We start from the raw sequence: 26,205 nt of genomic DNA, 5'->3' as shown, positions 1-26,205 counted from the left end.
CTGTTTACCATGATTTGGGTTTTTCGTTTTTAGGAAAAACAAAACTAAAACATCACTAAAATTGCTTTTGCAGTTTGTTTTATTCTGACAGGATTAGGGTTCGATGTTATTATTATTATAATTATAGTTTATTGCACTACGTTTAATGCCTCGTTCATTAATATGCTAATGGTATCAAAACTATAATTCATTTATTTGAGAGCCAAACGTGATGTTATTTGATGTGTAATATGATAAGTGTTGAACTTTAAACGTGTGGGCTTACGAAACAATTATTATAATTATAAATAATAATAATGCATTGGATTTATATAGTGCCTTTTATCAAATCTGAAATGTGTTACAGTAATAGAAATGACCCAAAGATTTTCCTTCAGAAACGTTCCCGTTTATTTTCAACAATGAAATGGATTTTTTTTTTTGCCCTTTAAAACATACAACTACAGCATCGGAAACAAACAGTATCAGTGCAGAGAAGCTCATTGTGACCACAGATATCCTGTGTAACAGCATACTCATGTGGCTTCAATCTTAATGCTGCATTTATCTGTTCAACAGTATAAATGCAGCATTTTGACAACTAAAAAATAACCCAGATATTCTGACTAAATAAATCAGCTCCACTTTGTATAGATCATTCTTTTTTCACGTTTTTCTTCTGTGGATTGAAATACTAGTCATGGATTCCCTGAGGCTTGTTTGGTAAAAGTGCAAACGATCAAAACACTTCTAAGGCCCAGATCAACTGTTAACATAAAGTCCTCCAGGATTTAATGATCTTGTCCCTTGTTCTCTTTAGTCCAGCGAGGAATGCGATAAGTCCGTCTCTCTGAGATGTTGCGTCTAACTTTGACAATGGTCGGAGTTCCAGTTTCAAGCTCCAGTGAAGGACTCGAGTGGGATTTCTTCATCCCACCTTCACCTTCATCATCCGAGTCTGTGCAAACAGCTTTATCAAACAGGTTCAGCTCTGCTGTGCAAAACTTAGCTTTATTAGCAGTATCCGTCTCCTTCAGGCTGGACCAGGCCTCCAGGACCTGCATGTATGTCTCGTACCGAGATACCTGCAGGGTTATAAAAAAAACAAACCACAGTCACAGATGTGTCTTATTATCTTAGATGAACTCTTTATCTGTAAAAAAAAAAAAAGTGTTTTTTTATCACCTCGTGTTGCAGGTATTCGGCTCTAAGGCGATGCTCCTCCACATCCTTTGCTTTGGTTTTCCTGCCGTCGACTGTGCTTTGCTGATGTTGGGACAGGTCGGCTTGGAAGGACTCCAGCATTCCTGTGTGAGACTTCATCTGATGCTCCTGGTCAGAAAATAGGTAAAGAAATATACAGTATGTATGTACAGAATTCCTAAATACATACATTGAGAGACAATGAATCAAAGACTGAACCACAACTCAAACCTGGAACAAAAACCAAAAAATAAATTACACATTTTGTAAGTGCTTAAAAAAAAGAAAAGAAAAACATTCATAACTTGCTTCATAGGGTTAAGCAGGGTTTTTCAACCTTGGAGTCGTGACCCTATGTGGAGTCGCCTGAAATGTCCAGTAATAAAATCAAAAAAGTACTGATTAAAATTAGATTTTTTTTCCCAAAATTAGATTTTTTTTAAATTATTGATCTATTTTGCACGATTAAAAAACTAAACATAATATATTAATATCACAGAAACATGAACATTGAAGAACAGTCATGTGGAGACAGGGCCATCTATAAGGGGGAATAAAGGGCAGAGGTTTTTGGGGTCCATCCATAAAGTCAGCAAAATGATGGTCCATTGTTCTATGAATCTGTGATAAACACATGTATTAATGTATTTGAATAATATCCACTGTTATCCAGGAAGTGTATTATTATTTGCGCCATAGTATATATTCGTGTTTTCATCAGAAATAAAATGTGTTAAAAGTGACCAAAAATGGTGGAAAACGTGCTGAAATGTGATTTTAAAAAAACACAGAAATTGGTTAAAAGTTGCAAATTAGAGTAGCCAAAAATGGACCGAAAAAGTGGTAAAAAGGGTTCCAAATGTCAATAATGGCAGAAATGGGGGGGGGTGGGGTTTGGATAATGTATTTTAATTTGTAGGAATAATTAGTTTAAACTGGCAAATAATAAGCATTATAAATCATGTTTGTGGCAAAAGTGATAATAATTGGTCAACATATGCAACATTAGGTGTAAAAAGTAATGGAAAGGGTTTAAAAGTATCAAAAATTTCTTGAAAGTGGAAAAAATGTGCAAAAAGACATTGAAATTTGATGGAGATGAGGCAGAAATGGAAGCAATATAGCAAAAATGCATTAAAAATATGGTACAAAAAAGTGTTATAAATAGGTTCAAATATGGCAAGTTTGGTGTGGTTGCGGATAAAGGGTAAATATAAGCAACAATTGGCTCCAATTGTTCAATAAATAGTTTCTTGAAGGCATCTGGCGATCCCCTCCCATTGTCTCGCGACCTCAAGGTTGAGAACTACTGCTGTAGAGGAAATGTTTAATCTTGTTTCACCATTTCCTGGTGATTAAAATGACACAGACAGGTTAGAAGTGTGGTGTACCACAGGGTGGAGGGACAGCGACGCAGGAAGGATGGGTCTGCAGAAACGCCGCTGTGAGCCAACAGCGGCTGGGAACGGAGGAGACGAGTGCAGAGCTGAAACCAAGTTGATGCGATTAATCCACGACTTCATCTCCATCCTGGACCTGAGTGAAGAACAGAGCCTTCTGCTTATGACACGTCTTACACAGAGGAACGTTGTGTGGAACGTTGGCGTGACTTACGAGGCCTCAAAGAGTAAAACCCTCCAGTCGGCCGTCTGCAGACGGAACACGTGGGGCTTCTTGGTGTAGTCAGACGCCGGCTCAGCCAGAGAGTGATGAACGCTCACCACGTCTTCACTCGTCTGCTGCTGCTGCTCGCTGCGGATATCATCCTAAAAAACAAAGGAGAGAAAAAGGTAAACAACGTGTGATCAATAAGGCTGTGTGGTTGATCTGTGGTTACTAGTTACTGACCTTCTGTAAGTACAGAACCATTCCCTTTAATACTCCATAGAAGGTTTTCCAGCCTCTTCTTCCCCAGGGAGCTGCAAAGAGACAGTCAGTGACACAAAACACATGAATGACTAATACTAAATATTTACCAATGCATCAGCTGTTTCAATCTGCTTCAGTAAAAACGAATCTACCATACAATACATACGGGGCGGGAAAAATTTAAGCTTCCTGTTTCTGTTTGACTTTCCTTTTGTTTTGAGAAAATTCCTCTTTTAGATCTTTTTTTCCCTACAAATCTGCAAGGCCCAAAAACAGTCACTTGCTGCTTTTCCACTAGAACACAATCAACGACCAAGTTTCCAGTTTCATTATTTTTTTCCAAAGAATTTTTAGTTCATACATTCCTAATTTTTCTGTAATTTTGGTTAACATATTTTGATTCCACCCATGGTAGTTTTTTTTCTCATTTTGTTAGGTGTGGCATAATTGAAAATAAAACACAAGTCTAATTTGTCGTGTATTATCATATTTTGATATATTTTGACGATAATAACTTTTTATTGGGTGGCGTTAGTGATGGTGTTACTAATTTAAGCGATATTGTTCTAGGTTTAAGGATCACTCAATGTGGGATTCTTCACTCTTAATGGGAGGACAGATTTCCAGCTACATGTCTCTCCTGTGGTGGTGCTACCAGTTCAATATTCACAATTTCCATTTCAGGTTAATGTTAGCTGTAACAAAAAAATAAACTGTCTCTCTATTGTTTTTCGTCAGACTTGGAAAGAGTAGAAGTTGGCATTTCTGACACAGCCATAGTCTCTCTATTGTCTTTTTAGGCCTTTGTAAGATTGTTCACCTACCAGCATTAACATTTAAAAAATTAATGAATCATCTCAAGGATGGATTCTTTAATGCAGGGGTGTCCAACTCATTTCAGTTCAGGGGCCAAATACGGACCCATTTGATCTAAAGTGGGCCACAGACTACAGATTACAAATGATCAATTTCGCTTATGTATAAATGAAATGTAAAGTACGTAATGCACCGACAATATCCATAATAAAGTTAAATTATTTTTAAATTTTGTTGATTTTTTTACCATTTTTTAATTTAATTTAGGGATAATTTGCAAGATTTTGGAAAACATGGGTGTTCTTTCAACAATAAAAATGGCTGTCTTAATGTGATATAAGCACGGGAAAACTGTAATCCCTGCAAATATTGTGGAGTTTGCTTGAATTTGTGTGGTTGGAGGGGCTGAGATCGTTCCTGAAAAAAACAAGTTGGAATAAATGGAACCTTAACATATTTATTTCAAAAAGAAGACAAAATTAATTTGAATTAGTTGGTAATTCACACAATAATTCATTGTTACTTTTCCTGCAGGCCAAATTAGATGCTCTAAAATGCCAAACTTGAGTTTGACACATGCTTTAATGGATTTGGGGGAAAAAATTAATTCAAGTCTCTCTTAAAAAACAATCAAGCCATATCTGATGGGTCGTGATTTACTTCATTGATAGGCACTCTTTAATTATTACCTGTTAATGAAGTTTATTTCTATAATTGGAATCCACATTGCTCTGCACTATAAAAACGTAATGTTAAAAACAGGATTTAGTTCCTAAAAAAGCAACAGAATCCAAACATTTTTAAAAGGTAAATCCAAATGTAAAATGTCTTAAACCATCTTAACTCTATTTCTGATTAATAAACAAAACTGTCCCATTGTTTAAATTCCAACTCACTGCGTTTCCCGTCCACGTCTGCGTGGAGCTTCCTCTGCAGGAACCCTTGTTTGAGAACAGCAGCGTTTCTGTCCTGAGGGACGTCTTGGAAAGGGTTGAATTTGGAGCGCAGAGGAGGTTTCTCCCCTGAGTTTTCATCTTGCACCATGGAGGTCTTCAGCTCCTCCTCGTCACTGTGACAGAGCAGGGATTGAAGGTGATGTTGAAATATGCGAGTCTGCTCTTAGAGGAACAAAGATGATGCTGGGTAACTTACATAGCCCACTCCAGTGGTTGGTTCTTTATGGAGTTGTAATACGTCTGGAAGAAGGGTAAAAGATGAGACCAGGGGTGTGGAACTCATTTTAGTTCAGGGGCCAAATATAGACCAGTTTAATCTCAAGTGGGCCACAGATTTAAGGGCGGGAAATAGAGCAATTTCAACATTCATGTGGCCTAGTTTGCACTCCCTGGTATAAATTACATATAAAGTATTAGAGATTGAAAATATCCGAGCATTAAGTGACCTTTAACTTAAATTCACTTACATTTCCTTGATATTACGAACAATTGATATCTATTTTTGTAGATTCATGAGTAAATTTGCAGGATTTTGGAAAAAAATGGATTTTTCTATCAATTTGAGATGAAAACATGACTGATACAAGCATGGGAATATTTTTTTGTTTGCAATTGAATAAATTAATTTAATGTATTGCATAATTATGACCATCACCAGCCATCCCAAAGGAAGGATAAGAAACACTTTAATAAAGGGAGATTATAAAAAGAGAGGGCAATGTTATACCTAAGTGAGGGGGAAGGGAACAGGAAAGAGGGAGTCAGGGTAGGAAAATGGAAGGAGGTGGAGAAGGAATGTGCAAATTTGTATCAACAACAATATCTACAATTATTTTGTAATTTACACAATAATTCATGTTTTTTCTGTCATTTTGTCTTTCTCCTGCAGGCCGAATTAGATGCTCCAAAAGGCCGGATTTGGCCCCTGGACCCTGACTTTGACACATGTGAATTAGACAGACTTCTTCATCATTTGCTACAGAGAAAGAAATCTGGGGCGGTTTTACTTTGAGCAGATCTTTGCTGAAGTTTCCGTCTTCATTCATCCCATCCAGGTTGGACACAAACTTGGAGGACGACATGGATTTAACCACGTGCTGCAACAAGCAAAAAAATGCATGCAAACAACATGTGAGTGACGGACACGATCATAAAGTTCAACCATTAGGGAAAATGTCCCACCTGTCCGTGCAGGTCGGTGTTGAGCAGCATCAGAGCACATGTCAGAGACAGCACAGAGCCTGAGGGCGACACAAAGCAGCCATGACATCACACAACAGCTCTTTGATCATGACGACACTAGATAAACACTCACCAGAATAACAGACTTATTGTGAATCAACATGGAAAAGGACTCACACAGTATGAGGCTAAAGTTTACATGGAAATGTTTCATCACAGCCAAGTTAAAAACACATTATACAGGGAAAACTGTTAAAAGTGATATCCGGAGTTTCTGAGAAACGTCTCGATGCCGCGCCCTAAACCGCTCCACTTCCTCCCCTGCCTCTGCCAATCTACCAGAAGCCACGCCTCTACTTTTCTGCACGTGCATCGCAAAACATAAACATAACAAGGTCGCATCGGGCCGGCAGTAGACCATAGTAAAAGACTAGTTATGATACATAAACATACATTTCTCAGAAACTCTGGACATCAGCTTTAAACGCTGGCGTTGTTCAGGGGATCAAGAAGCAAACCATTGCAACATGTTCTGGGAGTGTTGGGGGCTGAAGAAATGTTGGTGTGATATACACAAAATAATGGGGGAAATATTTAACACAAAGTTACCCAATCACTAAAACTTTTTTTCTTGGGAAGAGATGACTGTATGATGGGGAGCTTGAATAAACTGTTATTTAGAATAATGGTAACGGGAGCAAAGAAGAAGTAAACAAACCCTGATTTTCTCACAATAAGTCAATGGGTCGACACACAGTGATTGAAAAACATCAAATGGAAATCAAAATACTTATTCACTTAATTTACAAATGAATACATTTACAAGGATGTGGACAAAATGAGTCTCCTTTTATCTGACCAATAGGTCATATTATAGTATTATGTATTTACATTTTATTCTTCCAATATTTTATTTAAGTGTGTCATATGTCAATCCTCATTTCTCATTCTTGGAGAGCACCTTCATTTCGTCGTATATGTTTTACAATAACAATAAAAAGCTTCTATTCTTTTCTATATTTATGGACAAGATGAAAAATAGTGGGAATAGGACTGACTGACGAGAAGCACAGATTGTCCCCGACATTAGATATAGAAAACACATTGAAACTAGCGGAATGCCTCCCTGGAAAAGTGTGTAATGTGTCTATATAATTTTTATTTTATTCTATTTCTATTATTTATTGTTATTAGTATTTCTCATTTTAATTTTATACAACCCGGTTTTGAAAAAAATAAATAAATAAAAGGAAAAAGACAAAAAAAGAGGAATATTGAGGTCTTGTATTTAAAATGTATGTATGTATGTATGCATTGTAATATGAACACTCACCAGAAGAAGGGAAAGAGTCGGGGTTGCACTGATGGAAACGGCAGGAGAAATGCTGCAGGACGCGTTCCCTCTCCTGTGTTTCTCCTATCAGAATCACCACCTTCAGAAACGATCTAAAGGGCAAAGGGGGAGGAGACTGTAAGAGATACTGCTGTAAACAATCCAAGCTCCTCCTCCTTGACGCTTACCTGAGGGCATGATCCAAGTCTTGGCCGGTGAAGTCAAAGAACTTGAGGTATTCCTCTCCAACAGCACGGCTGAAATCGTTGCTAAACACAAACAGGAAATTTTACTCCTTAGAAAACAGCAGGGAGACATTTGTTCCCTTTAGGCTTCAAATGAACTGCATGATAGAAAAAAAAACACCCTGATTGTACATCAGCAGGACATTTGTCAATGCCTTAAGTGAACAAACTCTGTACAAATGTAGAAAAACATGAGTATACCACATTTGAAGCCATGTTGTTGTTTTTTTAAGTTCAATTTAATTCTATTTAAACACCATCATATACAACAAAATCATCAAATGATACTGAAAACGTGAGATCATCTGACATTCAACTTTTTTTCCCTTATCAAACACTGAAATACTGTCTGAATAGGGTGTAAGAAAAAAAATTAATTTTGGCGATATATTGTGACATTTCACCACGCGATTATCGTATCTATCCAGAAAATGTCCAAATCGAGTTTTTAAATAATGTTTTTACCAAAACAAAAAAAAAATTAATTGTGCTAATATATGCATAGTACGTGATTTATGCAAACTGGGAATCATATCGTCAGATTCATGGCAATGCACGCCCATACTGAAAACAGCCATGAAAGTCGCTTTCACTACAACAGATGAAGTTTGTAAAATTAGATCATCACACCCACACATGTGAAAACACCCAAACGTTTTGAATGAAAATAGTTGTGCACTCTGTAGGGCTGGGCGATATGAACCAAAACTTATATATCAATATTTTTTATCAAAATGGCGATATACGATAAAAATCTCAATTTTAATTCAAACTAAGTCTTACCAGAAAGACAATTCATGGTAAAAAAAATTGATGATACAAAATGCAACAAAGGCACATTTATTAACAAACAGCTGCACAACATGTTCTTACTTTTGGCTTTTTCTCCTCTATGGGACAGCACGTGTGAGTGAGTTCTGTAGTGTGGCTTGTTTAGTGGTGGATCTGAGTTAGGAATCACTGTTCACGTTGTTCTGAGATGTAGTGAAAGCAGCGACTCCTAAAACATGTATTTTGATACAAAATAAGCTATATATATACTGTGTATATATATATATATATATATATATATATATACAGACAAACACTCTGACATGATCTGACTGCTGTACGTTCATACACTACACATTGGGGTCTTGTTTTCAGAAATGCAAGGTAAAAATTAGAAGAAGAAGAAGAACCCGGAAATGGATAGACAATCGCAAATCTCAGCAAAAGTAGCTTTAAAAAAGAAAAGGTGGCGATGTGTGATGGACCAGGAATTGGCTGGACAGACGTGGGTAGTACGGTCCGTCAATTTTACAGCGGTCCTACAGTGTTCGTGCATGGGCAGTGTGAGAGTTTGAGATAAGCCGGTTCGTAGCACTGCTTCAACAGTGATACACTCAGGAGGAGTGACCAGGATTTCAAACAGGTTTGATTTTCCTGCGACCATATGATTGCTGATCGGCAGCTGGTCATGACTCGTGTGTTAATCTCTTCTCGTGACCCCCCATGTACTGTATACTACACGATGCACGGCTCACAATTTAGTCAAAACTTGGCCCGATCCCAAAAATTGACGGACGGGTGAAAAATCGTCTCAAAATGGGCCAAAAATCGCAGCTAACCCAAAAAGTGCCAACATAGCTCCAAAGGTGTCATAATTTAGCGAACAACACAGCCTTTATTTTTGCTAATGACAGCGTAATGTCAGCCTTATGCATAAAACTTCAAGTCAAGTGTTACCAAACACCCAAACATTTGAATGAAAATAATTGTGATGTATATTTCTGTAATCTGTACTCACTCTTTGTCCAAATGCTTCACCACGTCTGCACGTTGAATCCCGTCCAGTTGGAAGAGGCGTTGAGCGAGATGCTGGGCCGTCTCTCTGTTACTGGGACATGACTTGGTCTCTAATGGTTTGGTCGTTCCTCCGTTTGATTCCATCGGTGGATTATTTCCCTCCTTGGAGTCTGGGAGCTCTGAGACTCTGGAGGTGTCCTCTTCACTGACACAAACCGTGTGTAGCTCCTCGGGTGTACCTGAAGCCTCCGTTAGCTTCATCTCAGCTGACTCCGATTCCTCCGCTAAGACGTGTGCAGCCCTTTCTTCCCTGTGCTGCTGCAGCTGTGGTGAAGACCTTTGGTTACGGTCTTTGTGTGTTAAGCAGTCCTCCTCCTGGTTCTCAGTCAGTTCTGGGCTCTCGTGAGAGTTTTCTGCATTCTGCACTGTTGTTCCATCACTGCTGGTGCCTGACTGATCCGTACACATATGTAGGTTATCACTTGGACCTGTGGGACTTTTTCTATCCTCTGAGAAACAGTTTTTCTTAGAAGACTCAGTATCTGGAAAACGGGTTTGAGTTCCTGGTTTAGTGGTCAGCCCAGGTTTGTCAGTTTGCTCTGGAGGACCCCCCCTACAAGGAGAATAAACACAACAAAGACGCCTGTTGTAAAAAAACAATACAATTAGCAGGTTTACACATGACCAAGATGGAGTAATCTGCTTTCACTCTATTTTTACACACTTCTTAAAGATCTGGGTCATGTTTTCAAGGCATGATTCCAGCATTTTGTCTTTTTATTTAAAATCATGTGTTAAAGTTAAGGCTGTGCAATTGATCAAAAATATTACACTTAATGATTACAAAAATAACATTATTGTGAAAAAACTATTATTTAAAAAAATGTATTTTATATATAAAAATTTTTTCACATGTTTTATTTGCTAAATAAAACAAACTTTACTTTTTCAAGTTGCGCTTTCATTATGCTTAAGTGTTCAAATAATATATTTTACAGTGTTTCATACTACAGTGAACATACTTGAATTCATAATTTGTAGTTCCCTTGAAATTATGTTGCAACCCACTGCATTTTCTTACAAAAGGGAACATACTTGAATAATATTTTTATCAATATATTGCGCCTTTTTCCGTATTTGCATTGAAATTATGTTTTTTTTTATCATTTTTTTGTTTTACTTAGTTTTGTGCAAAAGTGAACATACTTAATTTTAGTGTTTGAAGGATTTAATTTATGTTTAAAGAATTTATTTTATATTGTTTGTTTTTTTTTTTACAAAAGAAATAAATAACTTTTTGGTTGACAAACAATCGTTTGAATCATCGTGATTTTATGACTAAAATAATTGTGATTATTATTTTTTTTTATAGTCGAGCAGCCCGAGTTAAGGTTTCATTTATCCAGACAAACTTTTTTCAGGAAACTTACTTTGAAATTTAGTTTACAAATTGCTTTAATCTCTTGACATGATTCGACTGTTAACTGTCGGTCTTCCTCAGAGGCATCGACTGATTGCTTTGATGTATCCCTACGAGTTATTTCATAAGGAAAGCATCAAAGTATATACTGATTGCTTTCAGGTGTCCTGATGAGTCATTTCTGGGCGTGAGATACATCAAACCAATCAGTAGATGCCTCTGAAGAAGACTGACAGTTGGCAGTCAAAACATGTCAGGAGATCAAAGTAAATTTCCTGAAAAAAGGTTGTCTGAATAAATGCAACCTTAACACATTACGTTTCCAAGGCGTTTTAATGAAACATGGTGTCTGCACAACCTCACAAAACAAAGAAAAACATTGTAGTGTTGAGGGTGAAATGTCTCGTCACTGAGTGAGTAATGCTGCAGTAACTTAGCTGCACGAACATCCCTTTGATATTTCCTGTGTGTGCGTGTATGTGTCATGTTGAGAAATGAATGAAACCAAAAATATTTGGTAACTTTCAGTAAACTGTGTCATTGTGTGACATCATCACAAAACCCTTGAAACAATCAGTTGTACTCGTTGCCTAGACTCAAAGTTCATTATAAAAACCTTTTTTTGTTTCGTTAAATCTCTCCTTACCTCACCCCCTATGATCTCTTTAGAGCATTAATGTAGTGGAGAAGGCAGTCCTGAGATTTGAACACACATCCATCCAATCAAAGTCCGCTTCTCTGACCTTTTTTTTATATGAAAACATAACTTTTCTCCTTGTTTCAGTTCATCCACTGATGTAGGATTTATAGTTAAACCTTTTTCACCTCTTTTGAACTATTAATTTTGGGGTTTTTTTTTGTTGCCGTCTGTTTTCAGTCAGGTTATTGTTACTTCGCCAAGGAAGCAGGATTACGTCAAAGTTACTGAGCAGATTTTAACAACATTTTAACCAAAAATAGACCTGAGCCAAGAGAAGATCCCATTACAGTTTGGAGGAGATCCAGAACAATATACTGATGCTGGATCAGTTTCAAAAATAAAAAATCCCTATCCCTCATCATTGGCAAAATTTCAAAAATTCATCATATCTCGATTCTTAGTTGACCGATCTTTATGAAATTTGACTCAGTTATGTCATGTTGGTTTTTTGATTATTTCACAGAGTTATATCGGGACCGGATCTGGATTGCATATTTTAATGCAATTTAAAAAAATAAAAAAAACCGAGACGCCAATATATTTCATCCAGATACTGTAACTGCCAATATCTGGAAAAGTGGATTTTTGACACTTAACTGTTTGCGCTCTCTGAGTGCTCGGGTTTAACTGTTTTTTTAAATTAGTATTATAGTCAGTTTTCCTCGCAATCCTGAAAAAAGGAGCAAATGGGTCAAAAAATGGATGGTAGTCTGTTTTTAGTCAGATTATTAACAGGGACTTACTTGCATTTGATTTCGTAGATAATTTTAACTTTTTATTTTATTGTGTCTCTCCTTGCATATGACCCTGTACTGCATTAAAAATAATAATTAATGAAGTCTGAATGACTGGTTAAATAGCACCAGGAGTGGCAGTTCGGTTAATGTGTGTTTAATGTAATGTAATGTGTAAATATGGCTGACTTTATCACGTTTTAAGTGGTAATAAATCTCGTCCCAGATTTTAAACATTAGCAAACAAAGTAGTGGAATGAGAGCTAGAGGTGTGTAACCCGTAAGTGTTGGGTAACAAAACACAGAACAGCTTTTTACAGCCAAGCACCAAACACTGGTTTACATTACCATGTGAAATCAAAACACAGAGAGAGTTCAGGAGTGTTTACACCCAAACAAAAGAATGGTTGAAGATAGTTTTACACTCTGTTTAGTGTTTGTAATGTATCTGAATATTTGTGTCCATGTAACCGTAGCAACTGTTGAATGGAAGCACAGCCTGCCCCCGTTTGTAGTACTCACACATCTCGCAGACAGCTGACGTTGTTAGCCTCCTCATCGCTGGACACAATGATCTCACTCTGCTCGTTGTGTGTCTCTTTAGACGACGTTCCACCGTTAACCACAGTTTGCTTTTGCTCCACGTCCTGCAGCCAGCTACGCCGAAAGCAAGGCTCCTCCTGTTCCTCTTCTGGTTTCACATCTGAAAAGCCGTTCTCTTCATCCTCACCCTCTGAGATGGCCACAATAGTTTGTTTCAGACTCTGAATCAGGGCAGGATGCGTTGGTTCAAAGCCTTCCTTCACTTTCATAGATTCCTTCCTTTGTGAGATATCTGGAAGATTTCAGAGAAAGTGGTAAAAAAAAAAAAACACTCACCAAAACAGAAATCTTAACTCACACACCGCAAAGGGAAAAGCATTTGTTCTGAGACGTCTTATTAAAAAAAGCCAACCCAAGTGAAACAAACCTCCATTGCTGTTTAACAGCTCCTGCCTCGACTCTTCCTCTTGCACATCTGCACATGGCTGGAAATTGCAACACAGACAAGCAAACATGAACTGTAGGAACAAAGCAAACGGTTTCTGGTGTTTTTCTAAGAAAGAAGCAGCAGCAGCAGCACCGTGAGCCTTATATGACTAGCATTAGTCTCACTCTATCCCACCTGCTGCTGCTGCTCAGCCCCTTAAATCCACCAAAAAACAAAAGCCATTATTATAAAGAAACCAGAGAGACATAAAGAGTGATTTTACACCAGTGGTTCTCAACCTTTTCAGCCCACGACCCCCAAAATAAAGGAGGCAGAGACCGGGGACCCCCACTGTACCTGAAGGTGGTTTAACACAGACAGGGTGGAGACAGGGTCATCTATAAGGGGGAATAAAGGGGAGATATTTTTGGGGCCCATCCATAAAGTCAGCAAAATGATGCTCCATTGTTCTATGAGTCTGATAACCACATTTATTTATTTATCTGAATAATATCAACTGTTATCCAGGAAGTTTATTATTTGCACCATATCATATAGTCATCTCAAAGATGAAAACCCTTGTTTTTAATCAGAAATAAAATGGCTTAAAAGTGACCAAAAATGGTGGAAAAGGTGGTGAAACAAGATTTTAAAAACCACAGAAATTGGTTAAAAGCTGCAAAGTAGAGTGGCCAAAAATGGACAAAAAAAAGTAGTAAAAATGGTTTCCAAGTGTCAATATTGGCTTAAAAGTGGCAGAAATTGGGGGAATGGGAGCATGAAATATGGTGAAAAGAGGTTAAAAGTGATATCAATGAGTTAACAAATGCAATATTAGGTCTGAAAAGTGGTGGAAAGGGTTCAAAGTGTCAATATTAGAACAATTAGTTGGAACAATTACTTTAAACTGGCAAATATTGGGCCTGACAACAATGAATGTGGTTAAATTGGCAAAAATAAGTATGAAATATGGTGGGAAAACTATTAATGGGTCAACATATGTGACATTAGGTGTGAAAAGTGGTGGAAAGGATTTAAAAGTCTAGAAAATGTCTTGAAAGTGGGAAAATGTGCAGAGAAGGCATTGAAATTTAATGGGGGTAATTTAGCAAAAATGCATTAAAGAAAAAGTGATGAAAATAAATATGGCAGGTTTGGTGTAGTTGCAGAAAAAGAGTAAAAATAAGCAAAAATTAGCTCAAATGGTTTAGTAAATATTCTTAATGTCTCTTGAAGGCATCTGGTGACCCTTAAGGTTGAAAAACCCTGATTTACACCACTATCATTGATCCCAGTTTAAACCTCTTACCTGTGGGTGAATACCAGTCCACTGGTGATGAGAATTCAGAGACTGCAAATCAAACCTGACGCGTTCTTCTCTTTCTTGTTTGAAAAACTCTGCAGTAGTTTCAGACTCTTGTAATGACTGAGAAGTGTCGCTGAGGTCTGTCACTCTACTGGCTCCTTCACACTCCTCCAGCACTTCAGCCTCTGGACAGACACCAGGCATGTCCCACTGTACTGTGGCGGAGGAAATCTGGAAACCAGTGCCAATAACTGGGGTAACTGGCCAAAAAATCTGCTGCCACTGCTCTGCTTCATCCACAGGTTTCTGCTCAGTGATTGGAGGAAAGCTAACACCATTGTCTGGTCCAGGTTTCTGAGCTCTCTGCTGCTGCTTCTCACTCCAAACTCCACTGACGTCCTCCTGCTCCGAGTCCACCACTGGTGACCACTGGAAGTTTTTATCCTCCATCTGTTTTCCTGATTCACTTCAAATTATGGGTTTTAAAGGAATGACGCTGATGGTCCAAATACTCTCAGGAACCAACGCCCCACTGCGGGGGAAGGAGTTTGTTTTGTTGGAACTTGAGTAAAGTAGAAATTCCAGTGAAGCCATCTAAATATCTGGGAAAAGAAAAAAGGGAAATTGAGGAACAATAAACAATCACACACACACACACACACACACGTGTAGAGAAAAAGAACAAACATTTTGAAGGCCTAGAATACAATTATAAAACAACAGTGATGTACTGCGTATTAGATTGGAATAATATTTGGCGAGCCTCAAAGAGGAAGAACTTATTTTAAGGATGTGGACCTTATTTAAACTCGGCACAGATGAAGCAGATTTTAACCGTTTGTTCTTCTAAAACTTAAATCTGTAGAGTACTAGTAAAGTACAGTTTGAAGTTGTATGTTAAGGTTTTATTTATTCAGAAAAACATTTTTCATGAAATTTACTTTGATCTCCTGACAAGTTTCGACTGTCAACTGACAGTCTTCTTCAGAGGCGTCTGCTAATCGCTTTGATGTTTCCTTGACTTCCGCATAATAATTCCAGCAAGTTCTTTTAGTCTTCTTTTTGAACAATATGTTATGGCTTAAATTATTCAGAAAAACATTTTTTATCAAATTTACTTTGATCTCCTGAGATGTTTCGACTGTTAACAGCCGTCTTCTTCACAGGCTTCTGCTGATTGCTTTGATGTTTTCCTTGACTTCCACAAAATAATAATTCCAGCAAGTTCTTTAATAATATATTAAGGTTTCATTTTTAGACGAGCTTTTTTTTTGTCAAATTCACTTTGATCTTCTTCAGAGGTCTTGATCACATTGATGTTTTCTTCTTTTTGAATAATGGTATGTCAAGGAAACATCAAAGCGATCAGCAGACGCCGTTGAATAAGACTGGCAGTTGACAGTTGAAACATGGAGATCAAATTACCTGAAAAACGTTTTCCTGAATAAATGAAACTCTAACATATTATTAAATAATAAGACAAAAAGCACTTAATTTGACGTTGAATAAGCGTTTCCCCCAAACAAACCAGGCAACAACAGCTTACTCATCTTTAAAAATTTATTTTTCTTTTAAGTTTACCATCGTCATTCTCTCTGCTTCTCTAGCAAAAGCGATTTCTCTCCTGAAGTTAAATTTCAATTTTTTTTTTTTTTTGACTCACATCTAACCATCATCCGGGGCAGACATTTCCTGTGTCGGTTTTCACTTCTCAGTTCCTGTCAGCCTGCAACAAGTGTTTCTGCACAGAATTAACATTAGAGATCAACTCAAACTGTTTTTGGTAAATACAAAAATAACACTTTTTGAAAGGGTTTTTAAACAATTAACCTACTTCGAAGTAAGGGTGTAAGAGAAAATCGATTCGGTATTTCACCGCGCAATCATCGTATCAATCCATAACAAATTTCCAAATCGACTTTTTAAATTATGTTTTCAAATGTAAAATCTATTTATTTGCGCTAGCATATGCATAGTACGTACACGTCCAGTTACTAGGTGTCAATGAACCACATCAGACCTTGTTAAACTACCTCACTCCTCCTGGAAGTTGATTGCACTTTATTTTCATAAAACACTATGCTTTTGCTTTTTTAAATAACTGAAGAACTTAACAGAATCAAAATCTGTTATAGAAGCAAAAATGTAACTTTTTAAAAAAAATTTACTCGACAGTTTGATAAACATACCACTTGTTTTTAATAATGGTACTTGAATTACAGTTAGTTACCGTTTACTTGTTCTCACAAGTTAAAAAAAAAAAAATTGTATTTCATACCATTTGCACTTGCAAAGGGGACATTTGTAATTATTGTTGAATATCAGGATATACTGTATCTATATATTGTGAATCATATTATATCGTCAGATTCATGGCGATGCACACCCCTACTTCGAAGGGGAAAAAAGTTACAGTCTTTGAGGTACAAAATTACAGTTGGCGTTTAGTTACACTGTGAAATCAAAAACATATTTAGCATAAGAAAACTATTATTTTACTGCTTTTGTTGAATGCGATGGACAATTCATCACTGTAACCCGACAGCTTTGATTCTTGTATGTATATATATATATATATATATATATATGTATTATACAGTATTTGTGCATTTGTATTATTATTATATCTTGTTTGTTTTTTTTTTTAAATCTACAGTAATGTGTGCACTTTTGTTTAATACTCACTGTTTATTCTTTTTATTTGTAATATTTCTCCAGCCTCTGTAACACAAATAACTTCCCACTGGGATTAAAAAAAAAAAGTATTTCTGATTCTGAATAAGGTCAAATCTGTGAGGATATCTAAGGTCAAAATGTTAATAAGCTGGAAAAAAAAAAACAAGAAACAAACACACACAAATAAAATGTGTGACAAAGTGAAAAACACAGAGTGAAGCTTTGTGCCATGGGTGGAAGGTTTACATAGCACATTACAGAGTCAAGAGGATGTTAAACCCAGTAACAAAGGAGAAGTGCAAACATGTACATACAGAAAACAAAAGAGGAACACCAGCGATGCGTTGGAAAGAACAGTTGTGCAATCCTATGCAATAATTACTTGATTTAACTCAGTAAAAAAAAAAAAAAAAAAAAAGAGAGAAGAGTGAGTCAGAATTATTTTTTTTTTGGACTGACAAACGTGACTTACCCCTTCTGGGTGTCTAAAAGCAGCATCATATGATCAGCACGCTTGTGAGGCTTTAAGTCAAGTCTTGTGGGAGGGAAAAGACCCACGTTGGGTTTTTTTTTTTTTTTTTTTGGCGGCTTACACGAGTTTCAAAGAGCAGCAGACACACAGTGAGGCATTAAAGTAATCCCTTTCCTTCTGTGTTTGAGCCTGCTGCACAGCAAACAAACCTCACATGGGCTGCCTTCAGCTTCTCCTCATGTAGACAAGTATCCAATGATCACGTCCTCTAGTGGACCAGGTCCTTTCCTTATGGTTCCTGTTCATTGCAGACAAATTGGTTAGAAGTTAAGCCTCCCTCGAGTCGCCTCCGTTCGAGAAATTTCAGGAGTGAGCTGCTGAGTGTCGAAAAAAGGAGCAAAAAGAAAAATCCTTTGTGATTGGTAAGTATCTGTAAAGACACCTGAGAGCCCAGAGGCCACGCCCCCCCACCATTGCCCTGGAGGCTTGCAGGCCTACACATAGAGGCGAGGTGAAAGGGGAGTGGCTCCACTTCATTCCTGCTGCAAATGACAACACAGAAGGATGTGGTAAAACCAGACGGCGTCCCTAATGTTCTGTTTCACAAGTCATTGGCTGCTTTTTCTTTGCACTGGTTTTCTGCCATCGTGTGGGCAGAAAAAACAGCAGCCAGCTCACAACAGCACAAGGAAATATGCTTTGAAGGCTTGACACATGAAATTATACTGCATACTTACTCTATTACAGGTCATAAGAGGCTGGGATCAAACCAGTATGTCAAGTTAATCATCTGCTTGGTGATGTATGACCCTTAAAAAAAAAGGCTAACTGGGGAAATCTAGTCAAAGGAAATTTACCTCAAGTTTATACAGCAGTTTAAAAATAAAAATCCACCAAGAAAGCAGAGTTGATTATGGACCAAAACTCATATGTCAAGATTTTTTCTTAAAAATGCAACATACAATATAAAGCTTGATAATTTTAAGTCATAATTAATAAAATCTGACCAGAAAGACAATTCTGAATTAAATTTACTGATGCAAAATGCCACACAGGCACATTTATTAATAAAAAGTAGCACAATGTTTGTCAGTTTTAGCTTTTTTTTTTCGATAAGGGACAGTATGTGTGAGTGAGTTCTGTAGTGTGTCTTGTTTAGATAAAGGTCTGGATTAGAACGCATTCATAAATCCGTTTAACTGATCTTTTCATGCACTTGTGAAAGCAGTGACTCCTAAAACACGTATTTTAAGACAAAATAAGCTATAAAACATAAATAAATATATATATATATATCAATATAGTCGATGTTGTAATTTTCTATATCGCCAAAAAATAAAACACAACATATCTTAAATCATGATATATTGCCCAGCTCTAGTGTTGACTGATGTGTTTTGATCAGTATTGGCTTTTTGACAAACAATTCTGTTTATTAGCTTACTATATTAATCACGAACGGGTTTAAATTTTTAATTTGAATTTTAAGTTTTGATTCTTTTATATTTGTGTGTTATATTTGTATCATTATTATATTTCTTGTTATCTTTTTTTTTTTTTTTTTTTCTACTGTGATGTGTGCATTTGTATTTAATCCTTATTTAACTAACAGTCTTTTACTTAATTACGTACGTTTTTCTCTCTTTGTTTTAGTGTTTATTTCTCGAGCCTTTGTAACAAAGTATTTTTTCCTCTGGGATAAATAAAGTATTTCTGATTCTGAAATGTGAACTAAAGCCATGTGAATTTTAATTAATTCCAGTGCCTGTATCTGGTTTACTATGATGTAAATATCATGTCTGTTAGATTAAAAAAATTGCTTTAATAGCTATTAAAAGTTTGTATTTCTAAATATTGCAGCAGAAACGAGCTACATTATATATATAGATTTTTTTTTAGCTACGATGCTAACAATTGCAACCAACTCAACTGTTATTGCTAACCACACAATGATGGCATTTCACGGATTTTTATTGCCAAAACAGGCACCGTTTTTATCACGAATTACAGTGAGCACAATTGTATCTTGTGTGTTTGTAATAAACTAGTTTAAAAGTCCGTTAAATGATGCTTAAATTCTGAATTAACCTACCTTTCATTTATGAAAACATCCGAGAAAACGGAGATGCTCGGAGCCAGGGTTGCCATATACATCGGATGATTTCCCGCTAGAAATGTAAAGATCAGCTATATGCGTGTGAAGCGGCAAACCGAGGACGGCAAACCGCCCAAACTGGCAACGGGGTTTGTACACGCTCGAACGTTTTTTTTTTTTTTTTTTTTGTTTTTGTTTTTTTGTTTTTTTTAGCAAATTAGCAAGTCATGCTATGTCTTATAGAACGTTTTATACATTTGGAAGCAATACAAAAGGCTTTGAATATTTAGAAAATCAAAAATAAAATTTTAATTCACAATAAAAGAAGAAAAAAAACATCCCAATAAACATACGTACAATAAATATAAATCATATAATTTGGGGTTGTGGTTGGCTGTTATTAACTTTTACTACTTATTACAAACTTACCAATTTCCGTTATGAAATATGTAATTATTGTTTATGTATAGTAAACTGGGGGGCCACATGCAGCCCTCAGACTAATTTCCTGTGGCCACTAAAGTAAATACACAACATGACAACACACAAAGTTACAGAAAAATACACAAAATGACAACCAAAAAAAACAAGATAATAATAAGTAAAATATACAAATTGTATAGTCCAAACCAACTTCAATATGAATATACTGTATAATTTAAAAGATTCATGTATTTGCTCTATGTTTGAATAGACTTCAGTAAAATGTAATTTAATCAAATTTAAATAAATTACATCAACATATTTCTTTGTCTTACTTTTTTGTTGTCAATGGAACAATGCTAAATAAAAAAAATAAAAAAACATGAATAGAGTGAAAAAAACTAAGTTGGTCTGTTGAACATAAAACCCTGAACTTAAGAAGAAAACATTTTTATATACATTAAAATAGAACAAATGCATCACAACATATCAAACTGTTGATGCAGAGAACAAACCCTTGGTTTTATTTCTCATATCAGACAATAACTACTGTTCACAATGTGATAGTGAATATAAAATATAAATATACAGTAAACATTAGAAATAAATAAAAACTATGATGCAAGAAAGAAGGAAAAACATACAAATATACAGCAGAAAAAAGGAAAGAGTAGACAAAACTTTCTAGGGATACTATGCCGAAAGAAGAAAGAAATATACAGCATAAATATATAGTAGACAATAAAATAAATATATACTATAAGAAAGACAGATACAAATATATAAATAAACATTAGACAATAAAATAGATGCTATGCCAAAAGAAAAAAAAATACAGTAAAAATATACAGTAGATAGACAATAGAATAAATAGATACAATAAAGAATTAAATAAATAATAAATAAACATATAGTAGACAAAATAGATACTATAAAGAAATGAAGAAACACATATATAAATAGACAGTAGACAATAAAATAAATAGATTGTTAAAAGAATTAAATAAATAAATAAACAAATAGTTCACAAAATAAATAGATACTATAAAGAATGAAAAAACAAAAATATAAATATACAGTAGACAATAAAATAAATAGATACTAGGTCGAAAGAAGAAAGTATGTATGTGATAAATACACACTATAAAGAAAGAAAGAAATATACAAATATACAGTTAAAAAAATAAAAATAAAATAGATACTATGTCGAAAGAAAGAAAGAAAGGCAGTTAGACCTCCTGTCCACTGGGGGCGCTTTAAACCTTTAAAGCTGTATTTTCTCAGTCTTCTCCTCTTTCTCGGTCTGCTTTGTCTCTGTTGTACTTCTGCACTTTCTTATTATTGATGTAGTTAAATAACCATAAATAACCTCTCAGAATGGCCACGTCCACTGACCTGAGGACCTTTTTAGAATCTTCTCTAAATGAAATATTTAAAGCTACGGTCAGTGACATCCTGGTGTCTGTAGAACAGACTGTGTGTGAGTACCAGGGAACCATCAGCAGGATCCAGGCCGAGAACCAGGACCTGAAGAGGCTCCTGTTGACCCACAGCACCGGTTTGTCCACAGGTAATAAATACACTGGATTATTCTCCATTTTACCACTGACTGACAGTGTAGGAGTAAAACACAATTTTCTATAACGGTTTATGTCATTGTAATGTGCCTATCTGAAAAACGTGTATTGATTAGATATTACACTTTGATTATTGGTGCTGGTATGTTTTATGTTAGTTAAAGCCTGTCCAACATATGACTATAAGCACTACAAACAGCTCACACATGTACGTTTATTTATTTATCTCAAATAAACACACAAATATATATATATACTGTATACTGGCAACATATGTGAAGGAAAAAGCCCAGTGTAAGTTGTAGAATAACCTGGAAGAAGCAAAGCTTACCATCTCCACCCCTTTACATTTTTATAAATGTTGATTTTAAACACAACATAATACCTGTATGTTCAAACTTAAAGATGATTTAAAAGACCGTGGCTTGACTACAAGTCTATGCATACGCAGCGCTTCTCATTGGCCAGTTTAGGTCACGTGATAGGTGCACCACGTGACTGAAAGTTCCATCAGTTTCATATTAGCTCATTTATTTTTAGCTACCACGCTAACCCTTTTATTTCAGCCCTAACCCAGGAAATACCCTCATTTTTTTTTTTTATATGTATTTTTAAAGGTGGAATTTACCGTGTTAAATATGTTAAAATGAAAAAAATATATATGACAAAAGTGGGATTCGAACTCACGGCAGCAGAAGGAAGAATCCTTGAGTCAGGCACCTCAGACCACTTGGCCGTCCTGACACGGTGAAAATACAGGCACATTATGCTTATGTAGAAAAGGTCCGGAAAACGTACCCACAGTCCCAAGGCCTAATTAAAACTATAATATCTGATAGGGCGCTGCTTTTAAAAGATAAAAACTCAACAAAATCCCCTCCAAATTAAGTACAAGCACTGATTCAGCGGTCCAGTTGTGATTACATGGACCTGTGTATTAATTTTTTCCAAATAAATGCACATTTTTGTGTCTTCATTTAGATCATGGGTGTCAAATTCATTTTAGTTCAGGGGCCAAACACGCAGCCGTTAGCTCTCAAGTGGGCCACAGATTTTATGTGGGAAAATGTGCAATTTTAACAACATTGTGCCCTAGTCTGCACTTGCACATATGCATGAAATACAAAATATGTAATAAACTGAAAATATCCAAGCAATAAGTGACAGATATCAGTCCCAACATGATCGTCACTTGGAATTTTTTTACCAATTTCTATTTAATTAAGGGAAATATGTCATAATTTGATTAAAATTAAAGGATTGAAGATGTTCAAACCATAATAAATCAAACAACCTCAATATTTCTACATTTTATTTATAAAAGATTTAACTTTAATGTGTTTGAGCAACAGTTGCAAATGACAACACTGACCACAAATGGAATCAGCTATGATCAATAAACCCATGCTGCCCGTGTTAGTTGATTTAAATAGAGCATCGTTAGAATTTCACAAATTAAAATAATGTGATTGATTTACTTTACAGTTTCTACAGATGTTTGCAGACAAGAACTTACAGAGGAGGTACCATCAGAACCGACGGATCATCCTCTCAGCTCGACTAAGGCCACGTTTAAAGTGTCCATCTGCAGCAGTGACAAGAAGATCTTCAAGAGGAAGAATAAAGTAAAGCTCCGGAAGATCATTACTCCATCCTTTTACACACCTGCCGATCACATGGTTGACGAGTCGGCTCTGAACACCTCAGAGGTGGATGGAACTAGAAACGCTTCGATATCTGTAAAAACAGAACCAGATTCGGAGGAAAGCGTCGCCATCGACCTCTCACAGCCGTCGGCACTTCTGAACCTGACGGTGGATTCGATAAAAACGGAAAACTTTGAGGAAATGAATGCCACCGTTAAGACGAAGGAAGAGGAGGAGGAGGAGCAGAATGGGTCGCTGTCGTACAGAGACGGGGAGAGTTTCTCTAAGCAGTTGATGGAATACGTGTTGGGATGCTACCCAGAATCTGACCTAGACCCTGCTGCAGTAACCGGACAAGTAGGAGAGCCTGAAGTGGCCGTGCCGAGGGAGGAAGACTCAGCTGCTATAGATGAGAACCTAATAAGATTTCCCAGCCCTTTACAGTGCCCCTCCTGTCCGAAAACGTTCAGCCGACCACATTTGTTGACCCTGCACCTCAGGACTCACAGCAGAGAGAAAACTCACCGGTGCAGCTACTGCGGCAAGTGCTTCAGCCGCCTCGACCTCCTCAACTGCCACAAGCGCATCCACACGGGGGAACGGCCGTTCAGCTGCAGCCTGTGCAGCAAAACATACGCACACGCTAGTCAGCTAAGGGTGCACAAGCGCACCCACACCGGCGAGAAACCGTACTCTTGCGCGTTCTGTGAGAAACGCTTCGGCGAGCACAACCAGCTCAAGGTGCACCTGCGGACTCACACGGGGGAGAGACCGTACAGCTGCCAGGGGTGCGGGAAAACCTTCAGCAACGCTGGGAATCTGCGGATTCACGAGAGGATCCACACGGGGGAAAAGCCACACGGTTGCGCTCAATGCGGGAAACGGTTCAACGGCCTGGGTGACCTTAAAACCCACTATAGGATCCACACTGGGGAGCGACCGTACAGCTGCGAGCTGTGCAAGAAGACCTTCAGCCAGACGGGCCACCTCACCATACACATGCGGATGCACACGGGCGAGAAACCGTACAGCTGCGACGAGTGCGGGAAGAAGTTTGCCGTAGCCAGCAGCTTGAAGCTCCACCAGAGGACTCACACGGGGGAGAAGGAGTACGTGTGCTCGTACTGCAGCAAGAGCTTCAGCAGGTCGGGTCACCTGAAGAGACACGAGCTGGTCCACACCAAGGAGAAGTTCTTCACCTGCGGTCAGTGTGGGAAGACCTACACGGACCAGTCGTCGCTAAGGAAACACACCAAGACGCACGCAGCGGTCCGACTGAGTCCAAGCGAGACTGAAACAAACCAAGCACCACCGTCTACATCGGAGACGCTGTTGGAAACAGATTTACTCGGATTCAAAACGCTTTAGGAACGTTGTTTAAAGACTCAGAATGAGAGCTTGGGTCATTCTTGTCATTTCAACAAATGGTCCACGCACTTCAATGTAAAAAAAATTCTGAAATTTTTCCTAATTGTTCTATGATTATTCATTAGCCACACTGTAAATTTTTAGTTTGCTCAGATCAATAGTTTTTGAGGTATGGACAATTTTGTGAGGGGGGTGTGTGTCGATTTTCACACGTCCTTATTTTTCTTCTATATTCAGCTTTTAATATCTCAGGAACTACATCATATTACCGTACATTTTAGGACATCATCAGGTCTCAAAGTGAGGTACCAGGATAACCTTCGTCAAATGACACAAAATAAAAGTCAGACTGAACGGCCTCAGTCCGTTAAAAAAAAGTCATGCCGCTTTATTTTTGAAGTAGTAAGTTGAAAAGCCATTCTTTGACAAGTTAAGATATATCAACGTATTGTCTGATTAATAAAAACATAATTAAATTAAACGTTAATAAATCTTAACCTTTAGAAATAAATAGAAAAGTAGTAGATATTGATGAGATTGAATTTTTTTCCAATTTTGAGGAGCTGGCGTGTCCACCAGATAGGATGTATAGCAGATATTTTAGGTGGAGCTGTATTACTATACCTAATTTCAGTTTCCTATGTGCTGTTGTTCCTGAGATAGTGGAAGCTGAAAAGGGAAGAAAAATAACGACGCACAAAAACAGACACGTACTTGGCCATGTCTCAAAAAGTATTAATCCGATCAAACTAAAAATGTACAGTCTGCCTATTGAACAATCACGGAGCAATTGTTAAAAAAAAACTCAGAATTTTTTGAGACCAAAGTGCACGGCATGTCCTGAAATTTTTTGGGAATGACCCAGCGTCCAGGAGGAACATTTTACATCATAAATCCTGCTTATGAAACCGTCCAGAAAAGAAAAGTAAATAAATGAAACCTTATTTAATTTAACTGCTGTCTTTTAGGCCTAGGATAGAGTTTGGTGGCCCTATTTTGACAAGGCAGAATTAGTATCGCATTAATATCAGTTATGAATGCCTCTTTGTATTAATGAGGGGATCAGACTGTGTAATGGGCAAAACATCTGTGTTTATGGTTAAATACTAAATAAAAAAGATGTCCTGTGCCTCCTGTCAAAATAAGGCCCTGCGTGTCAAGCTGTTTGTGATGGTTCTTAATGTATTACATGTGATTGAATCTTATATTCTAATTTATTATTTAATTTACTTTGAAAGCTTTTCATTTGTTATTTTTTAACTCATCTCTCAGTAGTCAATGCAGGATTGTTACCTAAATGAATTACAAAGGTTTTACTTTAACAGGCCTTGAGAGTATGGCATCGTCTGCCCTGGTTCTAGCTACGTTTGTAAAATATGTATTCATGCATCTTCTGTTCCTGCTTTATCAAAATATTCTCCTAATTTAAAGACTATTATAAGTAAAT

General features: G+C 36.9%; 2 protein-coding genes across 10 annotated transcripts; one reads left to right on the top strand and one right to left on the bottom strand.

The window, feature by feature from the left end:
• Positions 1 to 372: 372 nt before the first annotated feature.
• LOC114473555 (PH and SEC7 domain-containing protein 2) lies at positions 373 to 19,849 on the bottom strand. Of its 9 annotated transcripts, none has more exons than XM_028463254.1 (17): positions 19,742 to 19,849; positions 17,650 to 18,023; positions 14,505 to 15,103; positions 13,196 to 13,286; positions 12,748 to 13,060; positions 9,373 to 9,984; positions 7,527 to 7,607; positions 7,339 to 7,451; positions 6,006 to 6,064; positions 5,831 to 5,920; positions 5,020 to 5,063; positions 4,764 to 4,936; positions 3,031 to 3,101; positions 2,797 to 2,948; positions 2,574 to 2,718; positions 1,165 to 1,311; positions 373 to 1,064 (listed from the first exon to the last, which is right to left on the bottom strand). In XM_028463254.1, exons 3-17 carry the CDS (start codon positions 14,949 to 14,951, stop codon positions 771 to 773), a joined length of 2,832 nt encoding a protein of 943 aa, XP_028319055.1. In that variant the 5' UTR covers positions 14,952 to 15,103; positions 17,650 to 18,023; positions 19,742 to 19,849; the 3' UTR covers positions 373 to 770. The 9 variants fall into 9 exon arrangements, with proteins under 9 accessions (XP_028319055.1, XP_028319056.1, XP_028319054.1 ...); XM_028463255.1 differs by having other exon boundaries at positions 17,650 to 18,026; positions 19,742 to 19,785; XM_028463253.1 differs by lacking the exon at positions 19,742 to 19,849 and adding an exon at positions 16,165 to 16,242 and having other exon boundaries at positions 17,650 to 18,302.
• A 1,625-nt stretch (positions 19,850 to 21,474) lies between these two features.
• LOC114473170 (zinc finger protein 79) lies at positions 21,475 to 26,027 on the top strand. The gene is made up of 2 exons (XM_028462601.1): positions 21,475 to 21,737; positions 23,230 to 26,027. The coding sequence occupies exons 1-2, from the start codon at positions 21,545 to 21,547 to the stop codon at positions 24,756 to 24,758; spliced, it is 1,722 nt and encodes a 573-aa protein (XP_028318402.1). The 5' UTR covers positions 21,475 to 21,544; the 3' UTR covers positions 24,759 to 26,027.
• Positions 26,028 to 26,205: the final 178 nt, after the last annotated feature.

This window comes from Gouania willdenowi, chromosome 12 (assembly GCF_900634775.1).
Source record: "Gouania willdenowi chromosome 12, fGouWil2.1, whole genome shotgun sequence".
Taxonomy (NCBI): Eukaryota; Metazoa; Chordata; class Actinopteri; order Blenniiformes; family Gobiesocidae; genus Gouania; species Gouania willdenowi.
The sequence above is the reverse complement of the archived record's forward strand: the minus strand, read 5'-3'. Positions and strand labels throughout refer to the sequence as shown.